Below are 17,171 nucleotides of genomic sequence, written 5' to 3' on the forward strand. Positions count from 1 at the left end.
CCCCATGATTCATTGATCCGCAGACAAACAAAGCTCATCAAAGGTTTGCCTCCAGAGTCAAGACCTATGGATTCCGAGCATTCCTGGAAGCAGCTCAGGTTGTCGCTTGAGCGGCCCTACAAAGATGACCATGGGAATCCTATCCCAGTTGTCGAAGACATAACTCCTGGACCAACAAGCGATTACATCTATGAAACGTAAGGTTCTGCTTTGCCTGGCATTGGCCCCTGTCCAGTTGAAACTCGACAGAAAGGATAATCCTTCCGCCCGGCTTGGCGCAAATTTGCGAAGGATATTTGTAGAACGCGGTCTCGATTTTTTCGACAGGATATCGGGAGATGCTTTCATCTCGAGCAATTCATCGGATAACGAGGAAGTGGCTGAGACTAAGAGTGACGAGGATGAGCATGAACCCAAAATGATGAAGTACGAAGATTTGCGCGAAATGCGAGAAGAAATCCTCAAAAACCTTGCGTGAGTATGATCGTTATAAGAACAACCAGTATGCTAATAAATCTAGCGTCTCGCTGGGTGAAATGACACAGTCGCAACAAGTTCTGGCGGCACTTTTGGCCACGCCGAATAACAATTCATCGTTACCCTCTACACAGCCTTCCAGCCAAACTCAGCCCGAGGCCCACCTACCCTCGCAACTGCAATCACTTCCCTCACCGAATGTCAATTTCTCTGCAACTTTAGTCACACAGCCACCATCCATTACATCGGTGCAGACATTCAATGCTCAACTGGCTATTGGTGGGAAAGACGAGGCTTTGAGACATGCTGCGGGTCTGTTCAAAGCATCTGCCAAGAGTATTGAACGCACGCGACTTGCTGGGGAAAGGTATTGGGTTGACGCTTTGAAGATTCGTCGCAGTAACTGGGGCTTGGTCCCGGCTCCTCTTCCCCTGGGTTCAGCGACTGGCAAAGGGGCGGACAAGACATCGAAAGATTTCCTAATTTCGTTTGGTTTAGAAGAGTGTCAGTATGTTGTGACATTTCTCTCTCGGTGCAAGATTTGAATAATCTCTGCGCAGCACCCACCCAATTCCGGCGACGTGCCGTAGGTCGCCTCCCGAGCTATTCTGAACCCTCTCAAGGTGTTGTATTTCCTCATCGCAGAAATACCCGGCTTCGCGTGAGTATCGTAAAAACAGATCCAGGAGGAATGAATCAGGTTTCAGCAAATATCTTACCTTTTGACGACGAAACAATACTGGATGGGGCGTTACGAGCTGCCCAACGTGAAATAATAGAACAAGAGATCTTTTCCATTCTCGTTCAAGAAGCTGGTGGTCTCCTTACGGCATCGGCGAGGGTCTCTGAACGTCTCATAGTAATTGATGCTGCCCAAGGTCTCGAACTTCAAATCGAGCTCGTACGTCGATTGTTTGGTGGTTGATCACGTACTTATAATACGGTATAGGTTGATAAGCCCAACATACATCTACATTCTACCGAGAAGAGCGAAACTTGTGACCTTATTTATTATGGTCTTCACATACTCCTCTTGCGGCGGCACACACTCTTGAAGGAGGACCGTCTCAAGTCCTCGGCACCAGGACCGCCATTACCATCATCCGCAGATAATAAACCCAAATATCCTGTTCTTCAACCGGTCATTGACCTTCTCCAATACCAAGTTTTTATTGATCGAATACAAAACGAGGTAGTACAGGTCGTTCGCGCTTTACAGATGGCAGGAATACCCGTTCATCTTGTTATGAACGTCGTTGGCGAGACAAGCAAAGAACTACTCGATCTTCTCGACTCTACGGTCACTTTGACTGTCGGGGGTGAGATTGTACTACGGATATTTGACCGGTATGCTATTGCAATCGATGGGTTATCTATCCGTTACTGAAGGCTGGGTTAGGCACACTATCCGATTCACTTGTGTCTCGCCGTCAACTTTGGTTGCCCATCTTTCTAATTCTACACTAACTATTTCATCCGCCCCACAACTTTGCCAGCTTTTAATGGATGAAGTGGAACATTGTCTGCTTAATTCTATTCGGGACGTTGGCAAGAATCTCACGGAGAATATCGAGGGTACTTGGTTCATCGATCTGGATCATTGTATTGGTCGTTGGGAGGGTTGTGTCCTGTGAGCATAATTATTTCTCTTGTAATTTATTTCTCAAAATTATTACCAGAAATTTCAGCATAACCTATGGATTGCATTATTCGATCAATTGCACCGCGTACCTGTTAAGTCAGCAGCTGAGAAAACAAGGTCAAAGCCAAGCACATTTGTATCCTCCAAACGATCGCGAAGTCAAATTTCTTGACTGGGTCCAACACCTCGTCAGGAACGCTATCATGCCGACGAACGCCACAATTTAACCCTGCCACACCTAGTTATTTATACCACCCTCAGTCTCAGGGCTTAATAATGAAACTGTATAGTGTTCAAACCATGGTAGATGAAAGCGTCGGAAGCAAATGCGCATAAGCCCATATTCATGAACATAAAAACTGCATACAGGTAAGAAACTCAGAAGGGTGGTGGTGTATCTAATCATCGTCTTCTCCGGCATCTTCCTCCTCAAGCCCGCCCGCCTTGAATTTTTCAATCTTCTCTGCAATGCGGGCTCTGCGCTCTTCAAGAGTAAACCTCTTGGCCTTAAATTTGAGACACTCCGCCTTCCAGTCTTTAGTCTTTTCTGAAGGCTTGAACTCGGGGTTCTCGCGGATGGCGGCGTGAGCATTGGTGTAGATTTCCTCGATATCTTCGGAGCCGACCCCGTCAGCAAGGTATTTTGAGAATTGTTTCTTGAACCTGTGTCGCTGTAAATTCTACCATGCAAAGAGTAGAGAGTAAATCTACACACCTCTCATCGTCTTCTTCCTCAAGGCTTTCCATGTACTCGGCAACATGACCACCAAAGATGTATTTCTTGAGAACTTCAGCATCGAGCTCCTTGGATTCTGGATCGTACCCCGGGAAACGCTTCTCGTTATGAGGAATATAGATACCACCATCACTGGCGCCTTTAAGGGCTCCAAAGACACGAGAACCGGTCGAAGTGCGCTTCAAGCCGACGTCAAGGAATGCCTTGAAGGGACGAGGAGCATCCTCCTCTTCGATAGCCTCCGTAATGCTAAGGGTGCCATCAGGTTCCGCAACACCTTCGTATTGATCGGCAAGGCTAAGTTTTGTGAGCGCACGGCGAGCGGCGAGAAGTCCGGTAGCATAAGCTTGTAGGTGGTGAATATGTTGATTTACGATCACCATTGAGCTTGAACTCACCTGCAGCCCAATTGGTTAGGCCATGCTTGATACCATATCTGGGAAGTTCGGCGGAGCGGGCAGAGGTGAGGACGAAATCACCCTGTAGGCGGGCGTAGACGATCTGGACGATGATGTCCTTGTTGGTGAAACGGACGACGAGTCGGTATTTGGGGGCATTGCTAAGCTGCGGTATGAGGCGGGAAGTTTCTCAGGTATTTATATACGTACTATTTGTTTTTCGCCTGTGTCACAAGGCGTTTCCTGGCGTAGTCTTGCGAATCTGTTAGGCTCCTGGTACAGTATGAAGTAAGAAAAACACTCACAATCGGTTTTGCCCTCTCTTCTTCGGCGGTATTTGACCTGGAAACGCGAGAAGTAGGCATCGGACTTGACCTTTTTGACGAATGGCATCTACAGGTTCAGGAATTAGCAACTGATGTGAATGTGCATCGCAACCCAAGCGGGACAATCCATCCAGAACAAGCATTAATTCTGCTTGGATTTGGCATATACGGTCTGCGTTTGGTACAGGCAGTCCAGGGATCATATAACGGCCTGACATACCTTGGGGAGGGCGGCGTTGGCGACAGCGACGACGAGATGCTGAAGTTTTGTGTAGTCGAAGCCATCATATTATCTAAGTTAGGAAAGTTACGTAATCTTGTCACTCAAGTGGGTGTGCAAGGAGTCTGCACCAACACCACCAACTACTGCGACTACGACTCCGTCTCTTTCCACATCATCTTCATTGTCGCCGTACGTACATCTAGTTTTTGAAGTAGCAAAACCAAGATATCCATGGATCCTTACTCCAACCAGTCTTATCCGTACACATACGGACAACAAGCCAACTACGACTCAAACTCGTATTACAAGGGTTATCATGGGTCGACGTCGTCATTTCCGCTCCCTGGGGCTTCATCCTCTCAGCCAGCGCCGGTTCCCGCGAATGCTTACGAGTATGATGTCGGTATAGTAGCTCAACAAAGTGTATACGTACCAGGCGCAGCGATCGACAAACGCGGAGGGGCTGGTGGAAAGTTGGCAAAAGGCGGGAAACGGACGACGGTTTTGCGCAAAGGTGGAGGTAAGGTTTGGGAAGACCAGACTTTGCTGGAGTGGAATCCTTGTGAGTTTACACTAAGAGCCGGATGCGAAAATGACTCAAATTGACTTGTAGCGTGGTTCCGATTGTTTGTTGGCGATCTCAGCAACGACGTTTCTGACGACGTGCTGGCTAATGCATTCAATAAATATACCTCTTTCCAGAAAGCGCGTGTTATCCGTGATCGTCTTAGTGGAAAGGTGTGTTGTAAACATTTCAATCTTTTTGCGAAGGGGCTAAATTGTTTTGAAGGCAAAATATGGATTCGTTGCGTTTTCTGATCCCGAAGACTTTTTGAAAGCTTGGAAGGAGATGGACGGTGAGTGTTATTCAAAGAGTTGGAAACAGACATGCTCATGCATATGATGGGACTTAGGCAAGTATGTCGGCAATCGGCCGGTGAAGCTCAAGAAAGCTGACAATATGGCCATTCGACCGGTAGAAATTGGGCATCGTAAAGCTAAGCAGCTTGAGCAGGAGCTGAAGAAGAACCGCCGCAAGCCCTACTAGACGTAGTGTAGAGTACGATAGCTGCTATATGATGATTCACTCGGTACTGCGCTTACACCACATGTGTGAAACAATACAAATACATACGTCAGTCAACTCTCTACACTACCCTCATGGCTTCCTCTGAATTACTCAAGTCGATTCAAGCTGGAAAGTCTCTCAAGAAAACTGTCACTAACGATCGCAGTGCCCCGGCGGTAGATACTGGAAAGGGCGGTGGTGGGGGAAGAGGCCCGAGCATCGCTTCTGCGCCCTCGGTCAGTGGTGGGGGCGGCGGTGGCGGCCCACCCGCAGGAGGCCCGCCGCAGCTGGGGGCTTTATTCGCTGGGGGCATGCCAAAGCTGAGGCCGGCTGGACAGGGCAACCAAGGTCTGTGACGATGAGCAATTGTTTCTTTGTTGACTCGGCTGATTGCAAGGTCTCTAGCGAAACCTCCAACACTTGGAAGGCCACCTGTAGTTCCAAAAGCCAACAAGCCTCAGGCGGCAGAAGAGCCAGCGACGCCATCCCGCGCAGTGCCCCCTGTGCCTGGGCGAGCCGTTCCTCCGCCCGCCCCCGCACGCGCTGTACCGGCCCCAGCGCCAGCCCGACCTGTGCCTGCGCCTGCTGCTCGAGCCGTACCTGCTGCCCCTCCGCGCGCTCCCACGACTCCGTCAAGACCAGTCCCGCCTCCTCGAAGCGCACCTGAGGAACCCGCGGCTCCTGGTCCCTCGTCCCGGGCTGCACCGAGTCTTCCCGCTCGTGCCGTACCCCCTCCACCCCCCAGATCTGTCGCAACCCCCCCGCGTCGTCCGCCCCCGCCGGCCCGCAGCTCAACTCCGCCTGTAGTGGCCGCACCGCCTGCCATCCCGCCGAGGACTGGTTCGCCAAAGGTCGGATCGCCTGTGGGTCCTTCACGTCTAGGTGCCAGCATCCCATCTGCAAATGTCTCATCTACGCAATCAATAAGTCGGCCAGTCCCAGGCATACCTGGCCGGCCAGCTCCACCTCCACCTCCGCGTCCCTTGAGTATGGCATCGTCTGCTTCTTCCCGAGCTGTCCCTCCTCCACCAGGACGCAAGCCGGTAGATGGTTCTCCTGCACCCCCTTCCAGGGTTCGGGTATTGTCTGAGGTTCAGCCACCTGTCTCTTATCGTTCAGCATCACCGGAGTCTCCGCCGCGTGCGCCTCCGCCACCACCCTCGAGGCCTGTCTCTATAGCTCGAACAGTACCTGTGGCACCTGACAGACATGTACCATCTGCACCAAGTATTCCTGGACCATTAGGTGGTCCTGTTTTAGCTCATGTGAGGCGTGTAACTCCCACACAAGCTGCATCAATTCCACAACGAAACGGAGCATCTATTCCTGGCCGGAAAAGTAAGCAAAACCATTGATTGACTTGGACAGCAATTTATATTGTTTACAGTTCCCTCTCCGCCTCCTAGCTCGGGGGCACATGTCTTTCCGGTTAGCGAATTCCCGCCACCACGAGAGTTCAGGCCAACTCCGAAGCAGTATAGCAGTGGGCGCAAAATGGGTAGTACTTTCGATCTGAAATGTCTGTAGACGAGACACATACTATAATGTTAAAGAATGCTAACTAATGAATGGACTGTGACCGCCACGTAGTACATCACCTTGTGGTGGCCCCGAAGAGACCCCGAAAGACGATGTGAGCTTCAGCGTGAGTGTTTAACGACATAATGCATGGATTCTAGCATCCGGGAAAAGGCCGGTCAACATCAAACTGACACGTCAGTAATGAACTGCTTTATAAGTCAAATTGTACCATCGCTTTCTCTCTACCCTTTTCCACCATGCGCTTGTGCTCCCTCACAACCTCTGCCTCGATCCTCGCTTTGGCTTCATTGGTCTTTGCCGACGCGGACTCTGATGTCCTCAGTCTCACTGCCAAAACCTTTGAGGAGTCTGTTGCAACCGAGCCTCTCATGCTCGTCGAGTTCTTCGCGCCCTGGTGTGGTCACTGCAAGGCACTGGCACCTCATTATGAGGAGGCAGCCACAGCCCTAAAAGAGAAAGAAATTAAGCTCGCTAAAGTCGACTGCGTCGAAGAAGCTGAGCTTTGCCAGAGCAATGGTGTGCAGGGCTACCCGTAGGTTGATTCCATAATCTGTATTCCCACCAGAACTGACACTGCGCATAGTACGCTCAAAGTGTACAGGAATGGTACACCGGCGGACTATACCGGTCCTCGCAAGGCGGACGGAATTATCAGTTACATGGTCAAGCGAGTATCATTTATCTACGATACATATATTCGTCCTAATTCTTTCTTTGAAGACAATCTCTCCCTGCTGTTTCTGAAGTTACCCCTGCCAACCACGAGGAGTTCACCAAGTCGGACAAGATTGTCGTCATCGCCTACCTTCCCGCCTCTGATTCCGAGCCTGTACCCGTATTCAGCACCGTTGCTGAAAAGCACCGTGATGACTACCTCTTCGGTCTTTCGACCGACCCAGCCAACGCTGAGGCTGCCGGTGTCAAGCCACCCGCTATGGTCGTATATCGCTCTTTCGATGAGCCCCGTACCGAATTCCCTCACCCTGTTTCTGGCCTCAGCGTTGAGGAGATCGGCGACTGGCTCCTCGAATTGTCAGTTCCGGTTATCGACGAGGTTAATGGCGAGAACTATGCTATTTATGCCACCAGCGGCAAGCCTCTCGCATATCTATTCCTTGACCCTAGTACCGAGGAAAAAGACAAGCTTATTGAAGCTATACGTCCTATTGCTCAGAAGTACAAGCCCAAAGTGAACTTCGTTTGGATTGATGGTGTTAAATTCGGTGATCACGGTCGTGCCCTCAATCTCCATGAAACAAAATGGCCCGCCTTCGTTATCCAGGACCTCCAACAACAACTCAAATACCCCCTTGATCAGTCCAAAGAGGTTACAGCCGACCTCGTTTCTCTATGGGTTGAACAGTTCGTCAAAGGGGAGCTCGAGCCTATGCTCAAGAGTGAACCTGTTCCGGAAACTCAAGATGAAAGCGTATACGTCGTCGTTGGAAAAGAGTTCGAAGAAGTCGTGTTTGACGACTCTAAGGATGTTTTCATTGAGTTCTACGCTACCTGGTGTGGTCACTGCAAGCGCCTGAAGCCCACTTGGGATTCCCTTGGCGACAAATACGCTTCCATCAAAGACAAGATCATCATGTCAGTATTTTTTTTTCTCGCTCCACCTGAGCTTGGCTGATCCCGTTTTCTGCAGCGCCAAGATGGAAGCTACTGAGAATGACCTTCCTGCCAGCGTCCCCTTCCGTGTCCAAGGATTCCCTACTTTGAAGTTCAAGCCTGCCGGTTCTCGCGACTTCATTGATTACGAGGGCGACCGTTCTCTTGAAAGCTTGGTTGCATTCGTTGAGGAGCACGCCCAAAATTCTCTTGAGATCCCGGAGAAGCCCGTTGAGAAGCACGAAGAAACTCCCGCTGAGGAAGCCCCTGTTGACGACAGTGATGCAGCACAGGCTCCTGAGAGCGCACCCCCAGCCGAGGAGACTGTGGCACATGAGGAGCTTTGAAGGCTTTTCTTATTTCTTATTGGTACTATTTCATGCAAAATGTACTCTAATAGGTTTTGTTACTTCTTCCCTATTCTAATTCTTTTCCATGATCTTTGAGTATGCAAACCTAAGAAAGATGAGGGACTCAACCCAATTATAAGTAATTACTTGTGTGTCTATGTCTTTGAGGCTTGGAGATGCTCTTTCCTTGCTTTGTAAAACTCTGAAAAAGAGAGCCGGATAGCCAAGAAACGACAGTCTAGATCTGGATGAGCCTGCAGGTGCTGGATAATGGACTGAACGCGATCAGTGAACGTAGTCTGATACTCCTTCAGATGTCCCAGGATCTCTGGCAATGAATCTGAAGGTGCTTGCGGTATAGTGCCGGTGTGAACCCCCTAACCAAGAGAAATGTAAGCGGGAAATCTTTGAGAAACAATTTCCTAGAATGACATACACGTTGTACATCAAGCTCTTGATCCCTCCGCGAGGATTCTGACAGGCAGTAGTTGTAGAAGCGATCCTAAGGCAATTTTAAAATGAAAAAGCACAAGGAACAGATAAGCGAGTAAACGCACAGTTGCAAGCCGGAATTGTAGAATAATCCCAAAAACCTCTCGGACCTGATTGATTATGTTTTCCTTTTCAAATGGTCAATCGCAGATCCGCATCATTCCCGAGAAATCCAACATACTTCTTTGCCGGCCTTGGGAACCAACAAAAATATTTTTTTGATCATGCGATCAAGATAAACACGATGAGCCTCAATCAAGGCATCCAGGTCTCCTTCCTTCTTATTGAGAAAATCCATCAGATTCTTCCAGGAGCATTCTATAACTTCGAGCCGACAATACGCATGCATCTGACGGACGAAATGAACCATTTCTGCTGTTGCAAGCCGTAACCGATGCCAGTCTTGATTCAGATCTGGTAGTTAAGTTAGAGCAGTCAGACATCGGCAAACAACTTAACCCACCAGGAACTTTGAGGAATGACCGTACTCCACTGGTCACACGCATCCACCCCTTATTCAAAGTGAGTTCCACTCGCTTTAGCTGCCACAAGTGCCGGAAGAGCTTTAAGTACTTTTCGATTGATTCGGAATCCAAGACGGTGTCGATGGGCGAATCAACTTTGTACTCTAGGATGAATACATCCCAACCAATCTCTCCGTGTGAATATTCCAACATTCGAGCATCCAAGCGTCTGAGGACATCCGACGAATCATGCTGGGCACTTGAAGAACGTATGGCAGACTCCAGAGTAGCTGTGAGATTGTGTCGATAGAGTGTGTTGGCTGGTCGTGCCAAGTTGGGCCTTAGGCACACTGTCGTTAGCGACAAGTTCAAGCAGGAAAAAAGATACTTACTCTAGTGTCTCCATCAGCTGATCCGCAAAATCACCGTGTCCAAGCATCAAGTAGTCTCTTAACGCATTGAGATGGTCGAGTAGCTTGAATTTGTCAATAAAGACCTCGAATAATCTTCGGCTGGCGATACTATAGGCGATGTCGATTGACCTTTCAAGTCCTGCAATATCGTTGTATCGCAGCTCTGAAGCACCTTGAGCGGGAATATATTTTCACAAAAAAAACGGCGACTCACGGCCTTTCGAGTTGCTCATCTTTTCTCTTGTGACCACCCAATCACTGTCATGACAACTGTACCGAATAAAATTTAAACTCTTCCCCGTCGAAAATATCTGGTGAAATATACTCAGTTCAGTGGTTGATGAATCTGCACATGCCATGATTACCTTTTTTCCGAATGCATCACCAACGAACAAGGGCAACATTTCTTGACGAAAGCGATATTTTGTATCCCATAACTTGAGGCCATCTTCTTTTACGCCAGAATAATCTTCACCTTCAGTTGCAAACCTATCAAACCCACCATCGCTTGATAGATTATGTGCCATTCCGGAAGACGGATGCGCGAGCGGAATATGTCCTAATTCTGAATCTACAGAAACAAAGAATTCCGCAAAAGGGTCATAAAGTTCACCCGAAAATAACCACCCGCGCAGCGTGGAGAAGAAGGGCCGGGAGACCTTGAAGGTTCTAGTTCAGTGAACAAGGACGGGTCTCAGAAGACCCTCACCTCTTCCAATAATTTGTCAGTAAAGCTTCGTATGAATGGGTCGCCATTGTTGGTATATGAGTGTATAAGATTTACGAGGGCCCCTCCTTGAGCTTCTTTGAGACGAGGTTAACAAATGATCGGACAGGAACACCGCATCGACATACTTTTTGCTCCCTCTACACAGACACTCATCATTCGCATCCTCATCCGCCACTCGTTTATCCAAACATCCAGACGACGGAGTGATAATCCCGAATTGTTTTTTGTTCCCTCGGTAGAAGGTTGCGAATCATCATTCTGGGTCATTTGAGTCTCTAGAATGGCTATCAAGCGGTAGTATTCCGTCAACTGTGCTTGTAGGTGATGACAGAGGCTCTGTTCGATCATGCCAACTTCTGCAGCAGACTCGCGCTGGCGTATGAAGAAATCCACGCGTCCATAGAGTTGACCCAGCTCTGCTAATCTGTTGATAAGGACTTTTGCAGGTGCAGGTATGACATTTTTCTGAGGACATCAGATGCCAAAACACAAAAATGACACATTGCACACTGACAGAATCATCCAAGAAAATAATTCGACTGTCCTCATGTGGAGCAGATATCTTCACGTATTTGCCTGAGATCCCTTGGAGGAGATATAATGCATCTCGTAGGAGTAGTCTTTCCGAAATGTGTGCATAACCTCTGGACTTGCGATAATCTTGCAATATTTGAGCTTTTGAAGGCAGTGCTGGCGTGGGGGATCGAGGGGTCGGAGAACTAACAGGTGAGGTAGTAGTATCTCTAGAAGGCGGAGGAGCGAGGGAAGGAAGTGAAGTTGATGCAAATTGTGGAGGAATTGCCGCACTGGCTAAAGAATGTAAAAAGGCAATCGATTCTTGCTTTCTATCGAGGAGGGGCTAAAGGCTCGTGTTGATTGAGCTAGACAAAACTTGGGATATAGATCTACTCACTTGATCGAGTAGACGTGAGACAAGGTTCGTAAACTTTAGCCCGTCCTTTCCTCCGCTGGGCGACGTTTGCAGCACTAGGGGGCGTCAGTTGAGCTATTGGTTCCTTCAGTTCTGCTCACGGTGTTTTTTAATGATATCAACTAGATGTCCCAAGTCGTTGCTGCGTCCTCGCCCGATATGGCTGGTGGATAGTCAAAGGGATGTGAAAAAAAAAGGTATAAATCACCCAGACCTATTCAGGATATCTTGGCATTGCGCGAGGAGTTCTTGACGTAGACGCTGGTCGCTCCGTGACAAAGGCACCAGGAGGCTGACAAGAGATTCCAGACTGGTAGATAGGTTGGCCATTGATATACACTGATCGCGACCCTGTACCTAACGCTCGTATGAATTCGTATATATTACGGGTCACATGCATTGTTGATGCATCGTTACTCCAAACTCCATCCTCAGAGTAAGTAAAGTTACAACATCGAATTATTTAGGCATAGGGGATCCTTTTATCTAGAGCTTGACTATCTTCAAACCATCCTTCCAGAAGGTGAGGTACGCTATATACCACAATCAGCGCATCATCCGCAAGGGTTTCAGTGCATTTGACTTACGCGTAACGCCATCCTCCTGTAATAACACGATAATTAGGTAGAGTTGCTCGGTTTGAATACGAACACTCACGCGATAGTTGAGCAGGGCGACCATGCCATCTGGGTCCATACCTCCACCGGTGTACTAGACAAAGACATGAGATGTTTTAACGATATCAGTGGGGGTGGGGGAGGGCGCACAAATTCGTAATCTTTGAAGTTCGCGAGTACTTTTTTAACGTATTCTATAGCCTTTTTTTCAAACGCGGAGGCCCGCTCAGGATTACTCTCTTTAAGTTTCGCTGAGACTGCTTTCATATAGGACTAGTGGAACGATGAGCGATATTTAGGTACGATCCTTCTCAAAAGCGGACGGTTGAACAAACCTTGAGATATGTTTTGTAGGACGATTTATCAAAGCTCGTCGTCTGTAGACGGAACGACTGAACTACATTATTGACCTGCGAAGTACCTTCCTCGAGTGCTTCTTCCTGGTCCTCCGCGGACGGGTTGGCGCCTGAAGATGATATGAATGATTAGATACACGCATACTCTGAGCTTACCGATGTTCACATCTACACCTGCTTTGACGGAGATCATTTTGCAATCTACTTCAAAGACGACGTCGTCGATCTCTTTACTGCAGTTCATGTCGGTATCAAATCTTTGGCAGATAGATAGCTACCTACAAAGGGAAAGCATCAGAGAACATTTCGTCTCCTGTCAGGATATCTTCATAGAGGAGCATTGTGAAAACCGGGAGAAGCAGAAAGTGAGTGAAAAAAGGTGAGAGCGAAGTAGTGCTGGAGGGTTAACAGAAAAAATCAGATCATCTTATCACGCACGTGATCTGTCGCCAAGTTTGGTCTCTTATGGCAGCAGCCATCATGGACTTTTTACCGACAACCGTCAAATCGTACTATAGGCCGACATTCTCAAAGCATAGTCCTGAATCAAGACATTGGCGGCAATACAAGAATCCCGTTTTCATTAAAGAATATGCTCCCATAACCTCTGTCCATTTCTCCAATACAAAACCTCACCGCTATGCAGTTACTGCTGCTACGAGAGTCCAGGTGTATACTCCTCGTACTCAAAAAATTACAAGAACAATTTCAAGGTTTAAGGATGTTGCTAGAAGTGGTAACATACGTCCAGATGGAAAGTTGGTCGTAGCTGGTGACGACAGTGGTTTGGTTCAGGTGCGTCTTGTCCAGTTTTTGACATGCCGATGTATGAATTCCTTTTGTCAGATCTTCGATATTAACTCACGAGCAATTCTTCGTACCCTCGATTCTCACAAACAGCCGGTACATGTCTCCAAATTCTCCGCCCTAAGTCCGACCCAGGTCCTCACCTGTTCTGACGATACGACTGCCAAGGTTTGGGATATCCCTTCCCAAGCATCAATATGCACATTCTTTGATCACAATGACTATGTCCGTACCGGTCAATTCAGCACGTCATGTCCGAACGTCGTCCTCACAGGTTCATACGATGGGACAGTTCGACTCTTTGACACACGAACGGCTGCATGTGAGATGGTGATGGGTGGAAACCTGCATGCAAATGCGCCTGTTGAACAGGTCCTCATGCTTCCATCCGGTACGGTTGCAATATCTTCTGCAGGTCCCATTATTCGTGTTTGGGATATGGTTGCCGGTGGGCGGTGTTTGAGAGCCATATCTAATCACCAGAAAACTGTCACGGCCCTGACTCTCAACGCAAATGCAAGCCGTTTGTTAACAGGCGGGTTGGATCACATGGTTAAAGTTTATGATGTGGGCTCATACGAGGTCGTGCACACAATGCGTTATCCGGCACCTGTTTTGTGCTTAGCCATATCTGTGAGGGACCTCGATTTTCCTTGTGGTGTTTCTCTCATCCTCTGTCTCTATAGCCTGACGAGACCCATATTGTGGGAGGTATGTCTGATGGCACGCTTTCGGTTCGTAGGAGACAACCCAAAAAGTCTGAAGAGAATATCGGAACCCTTGGATCTGGAGATCTATTATTATTGGGAGAGCAACTGGCCGGTATTGGACAAGGACGTCTGAAAGATAAAAGTAAACCCAAGGCAAAGGGAGATCCCAACGAACTTGTGGTAGAGCAACGGCGACGAAGAAGGCTAAAGGACTATGATCGACTGCTTAAAACCTTCAAGTATTCTGCTGCTCTGGATGCGGTTCTTAGAAAAGTGGGCGGCTTGTCTATTTTTAGCAATAGCTGGACTAAAATGCACGTCAGGGTGTTACTCCAACGACAACATTCTCTTTGATTCAAGAGCTCATACATCGTGATGGATTGAAAATTGCGCTGGCCGGACGAGATGACGTTTTACTTGAGCCAGTCCTTAGGTTACTTCTAAAGCATGTGACTGATCCACGTTTCGGTGAGCTAGTATGCGACGTTGCCAGAGTGCTCATTGGTAAGTCCTCATATTCGTGGCTTCTTCGGAATTATCTTGATAGACCAACAGACATGTATCAAACTGTTGTCGGACAAGCACCACTTATTGATTCATTATTCGCGCGACTACATAAAAAAATTTCGGCTGAGCTGAAATTCCAAGCTGAACTTCGACGAATGAGGGGTGCCTTGGACATGATAATATTATCCTCTCAAATTCCTCCGCTAATGTAGATTAAACACTAGTCAGCTCTCAATTCCAAGGATTGATCCAAACTTTCAGGAGCTGAGGGACTTGATGAGTTCGCCAAGGATATCCTTATGTGTGGGTAAATCTTTGTCTAGGGATTCTGGTTCCTCCATATTGTCATAGTAAATTTGAAGCGTGTGCACAATATCTTTGAGGCCTTGGTTTTTGCGACTTAACATCTGCATGACATGGGTCCGGATCTTCGTGTAGTTTCTTAGAAGAACCTAACAACAAGAAGATAGAATGTGCGTACCCCATCATCTTCCATGGTGACCCATCCCAGAATATAATCTACAGTTTGCAGGGTGAAAAGACCACCATCTAAACGTTGGAGATACCATGTATCCTCCTCTTCTTCCGCGATCTCTTCTCCGTTCTCGACCTTTTTCTTTTGAGTATGTCAGTGCGGTCATCTACGATAATATCCGTAGAATAGTTAACCTTCCTGTCTGCTTGAATTTCCTTATCAGTCACTTTAAGCCTTGCACAAGAGAAATCACGAATATCTAGTAGCTTATCAACTTTCTCATAGTTATTTTCTACGAATTTTGCAAGTAAGCGGATGCGCTCTGAGGTGTCCGATGGAAGGCTAGTGAGGAGAGACGAAATGATTCCGAGAACGTGGGATGTATCCTCCGAAGGCGGAGCGGATGCGGTTTTCTTCTTTTGAGCCTGAGACTATGTGATAAACAATGCCGGTCGTTGCCAAGAAGTATGCGAAAGTACCTTGCCCATGAGAGCAGAGAAGAGGGTTTTCAAGCCCAGAGCTTCAATAAAGGACATACAGACTGCAAAACCATGGGGCCCAGACATTGCGTAGTCGAGCGTTTTAATGGACCGCGAACGGGACTGCATCTTTTCTCTGTAACTTCAAAGTCAACATGGTGGTATCGATGGAGATTAGAGAGATGCACTTCATCATAAGGACCATTAGATCCGGCCCTTCGGCATCTAGAAACAGTCTCTTGATAGGTGCTTCACTCAAAGCTGAGCACAAGGCATCAAAAAGGTTTTCCATAAATTCGGTCTCGTCTGGGTCCACAGGGTCTCGCCGTCGGAATTGCTGCTTAGAGGTGAATGATACTTTTCAAACGTCTATCCTTTTGACCTACTGAAAGAGCTTTGAGAATTATTTCTACACCATCATTTTTGCCGAATTCAAGGCGGTTTTCCATGTCATTCTGGAGTAGAATAGACAGAAGTTCAGCTGCATAACCACGATTTTCGTCATGAACCTTTGCTTGTACTCGATTAAGCAACCAAGGCATCAAATTCGATTTCAGAGCAGGAGATCTTGATAGTTCTGGGTTGAAACCCAAAAAATTCTCGAATATACCTATGATGCGTGAGTTTCATGGGTTAACCAGACTTGAAAAGCTAAGAAGCCGCTGACCTAATATATGGAATACGCCCTGTCTATCCGACTCCTCTGACTCGTTGACGCGCTTCAAATTGTCAGTTAATAAATCGAATATTGAATTCTCGACCTGAAGATTTGTCAATTCAAAGGGTTATGATAAGACGACAACAACAAACCAGAAATTCCACAAGAATTCTCACAGCACCTTCTGTCTCATCTGTTTGTTCCTCTCTCTCGTTCGCATCGACGTCCTCATCAGTAAGTTCATGTATTAGCTCTACAACGTCGATGACAATGTCCATATTTTCATGAGTCAGAAGACCAATAAGAAGAGTGAGCGTGCCGGATTTGACAAGTTCAGAGTATGCCAAAGATGGGTGTTGCGCTAGGGATAGAAGGCCTTTGATTGCGATATCCAGATCAGCTTCGGAGTCTATGAACCTGTGGCATCTGGTAAGAAGACATAGGCGGAACGATGACTCGCTCGGGGCCTACTTTGTTGGATCGTCTGGATACTTCGAGCGTTGGTCTGTGTTCTTATTCACTGCGCGTTCAAACTTGAGTAACATGCGCCGAACTGAAGTCACTGACAATTCCTCTGGCTAAAATGTGATGAATATGAAAAAGGAATCAATCATTAAGAGCCAGACATAACGACTCTAACCTCGTCCGGTATGCCCTGTCCTGTGGCAGAATCAAAAATGTTTAGTATCTTTTTCTGTTCTTGAGTTAAGCCGCCGCCATAGAACCGTCCTTCTTCATCGTCTTCTTTGAAGTAATCAGCGTCTCCTCCTGGAGCGAAACTTGAATCTTCTTCCTCTGCTTCTTCGGCAACATCTTCCACAGTGACTTCACGCGCCGCTCTTTTCTCACTCGTCGCCGGGGTAGGACTAGGTGGCTGACGCTTCATTCGCTTCAAGAATTCGGGTGCCGGATTGTCAGGCATTTTACGCTTCATATTCCCACTTGAGAGCTTGGGGGCCTCGTCGAATGTTAAAACAGGAGACACGTATACAAACATATAGTCATACCTTGAAAAGGTGGTCAATGTCCATGGTGTATGTTTCCGATATCTGCGAGTGCTCTAATGAGAATGAGTTCGGTTCTGGCGACCTTGCCTATTATGGAATGTCACGTGCGCCGAATTGTCGATTAAGCCTTAGCACTTTCAAGTTCTCCCTC

General features: G+C 47.6%; 9 protein-coding genes across 9 annotated transcripts; 4 read left to right on the forward strand and 5 right to left on the reverse strand.

Annotated features, from left to right (window-relative positions):
- Positions 1-66: 66 nt before the first annotated feature.
- On the forward strand, positions 67-2,111 carry AGABI2DRAFT_203249 (hypothetical protein; the record flags this gene model as incomplete). The annotated part of the gene is made up of 6 exons (XM_006460232.1): positions 67-197; positions 250-474; positions 521-981; positions 1,038-1,378; positions 1,427-1,824; positions 1,877-2,111. 6 exons carry the CDS (start codon positions 67-69, stop codon positions 2,109-2,111), a joined length of 1,791 nt encoding a protein of 596 aa, XP_006460295.1.
- Positions 2,112-2,517: 406 nt separating this feature from the next.
- Positions 2,518-3,646, reverse strand: AGABI2DRAFT_142569 (hypothetical protein; the record flags this gene model as incomplete). The annotated part of the gene is made up of 5 exons (XM_006460233.1): positions 2,518-2,782; positions 2,835-3,201; positions 3,254-3,414; positions 3,464-3,515; positions 3,559-3,646. 5 exons carry the CDS (start codon positions 3,644-3,646, stop codon positions 2,518-2,520), a joined length of 933 nt encoding a protein of 310 aa, XP_006460296.1.
- A 298-nt stretch (positions 3,647-3,944) lies between these two features.
- On the forward strand, positions 3,945-4,906 carry AGABI2DRAFT_135534 (hypothetical protein). Its single transcript, XM_006460234.1, has 4 exons — positions 3,945-4,364; positions 4,416-4,540; positions 4,593-4,659; positions 4,717-4,906. The coding sequence occupies exons 1-4, from the start codon at positions 4,034-4,036 to the stop codon at positions 4,848-4,850; spliced, it is 657 nt and encodes a 218-aa protein (XP_006460297.1). The 5' UTR covers positions 3,945-4,033; the 3' UTR covers positions 4,851-4,906.
- Positions 4,907-5,605: 699 nt separating this feature from the next.
- AGABI2DRAFT_135535 (hypothetical protein) lies at positions 5,606-6,461 on the reverse strand. Its single transcript, XM_006460235.1, has 2 exons — positions 6,259-6,461; positions 5,606-6,209 (listed from the first exon to the last, which is right to left on the reverse strand). Exon 2 carries the CDS (start codon positions 5,991-5,993, stop codon positions 5,784-5,786), a length of 210 nt encoding a protein of 69 aa, XP_006460298.1. The 5' UTR covers positions 5,994-6,209; positions 6,259-6,461; the 3' UTR covers positions 5,606-5,783.
- Positions 6,462-6,622: 161 nt separating this feature from the next.
- On the forward strand, positions 6,623-8,540 carry AGABI2DRAFT_192046 (hypothetical protein). The gene is made up of 4 exons (XM_006460236.1): positions 6,623-6,945; positions 6,997-7,080; positions 7,134-8,006; positions 8,062-8,540. The coding sequence occupies exons 1-4, from the start codon at positions 6,650-6,652 to the stop codon at positions 8,369-8,371; spliced, it is 1,563 nt and encodes a 520-aa protein (XP_006460299.1). The 5' UTR covers positions 6,623-6,649; the 3' UTR covers positions 8,372-8,540.
- On the reverse strand, positions 8,530-11,734 carry AGABI2DRAFT_203257 (hypothetical protein; the record flags this gene model as incomplete). Its single annotated transcript, XM_006460237.1, has 14 exons — positions 8,530-8,751; positions 8,811-8,876; positions 8,932-8,994; positions 9,048-9,280; positions 9,330-9,670; positions 9,723-9,906; positions 9,958-10,054; positions 10,109-10,402; positions 10,453-10,547; positions 10,599-10,938; positions 10,988-11,332; positions 11,387-11,460; positions 11,506-11,567; positions 11,619-11,734. 14 exons carry the CDS (start codon positions 11,732-11,734, stop codon positions 8,530-8,532), a joined length of 2,532 nt encoding a protein of 843 aa, XP_006460300.1.
- Positions 11,735-11,770: 36 nt separating this feature from the next.
- AGABI2DRAFT_135538 (hypothetical protein) lies at positions 11,771-12,763 on the reverse strand. Its single transcript, XM_006460238.1, has 7 exons — positions 12,660-12,763; positions 12,534-12,610; positions 12,357-12,487; positions 12,172-12,294; positions 12,062-12,115; positions 11,992-12,007; positions 11,771-11,937 (listed from the first exon to the last, which is right to left on the reverse strand). The coding sequence occupies exons 1-7, from the start codon at positions 12,716-12,718 to the stop codon at positions 11,891-11,893; spliced, it is 507 nt and encodes a 168-aa protein (XP_006460301.1). The 5' UTR covers positions 12,719-12,763; the 3' UTR covers positions 11,771-11,890.
- A 254-nt stretch (positions 12,764-13,017) lies between these two features.
- AGABI2DRAFT_177913 (hypothetical protein) lies at positions 13,018-14,233 on the forward strand (the record flags this gene model as incomplete). Its single annotated transcript, XM_006460239.1, has 6 exons — positions 13,018-13,046; positions 13,091-13,172; positions 13,224-13,575; positions 13,600-13,817; positions 13,871-14,167; positions 14,218-14,233. Coding segments are annotated over 6 exons (993 nt in total), but the record flags the coding sequence as incomplete, so codon positions are not given.
- On the reverse strand, positions 14,233-17,073 carry AGABI2DRAFT_220238 (hypothetical protein). The gene is made up of 12 exons (XM_006460240.1): positions 17,021-17,073; positions 16,654-16,971; positions 16,485-16,591; positions 16,166-16,430; positions 16,023-16,116; positions 15,742-15,965; positions 15,544-15,692; positions 15,356-15,491; positions 15,071-15,292; positions 14,883-15,017; positions 14,450-14,829; positions 14,233-14,398 (listed from the first exon to the last, which is right to left on the reverse strand). The coding sequence occupies exons 1-11, from the start codon at positions 17,042-17,044 to the stop codon at positions 14,659-14,661; spliced, it is 1,845 nt and encodes a 614-aa protein (XP_006460303.1). The 5' UTR covers positions 17,045-17,073; the 3' UTR covers positions 14,233-14,398; positions 14,450-14,658.
- Between the last annotated feature and the right edge of the window lie 98 nt (positions 17,074-17,171).

Source organism: Agaricus bisporus, assembly GCF_000300575.1.
Source record: "Agaricus bisporus var. bisporus H97 unplaced genomic scaffold AGABI2scaffold_4, whole genome shotgun sequence".
NCBI lineage: Eukaryota > Fungi > Basidiomycota > Agaricomycetes > Agaricales > Agaricaceae > Agaricus > Agaricus bisporus.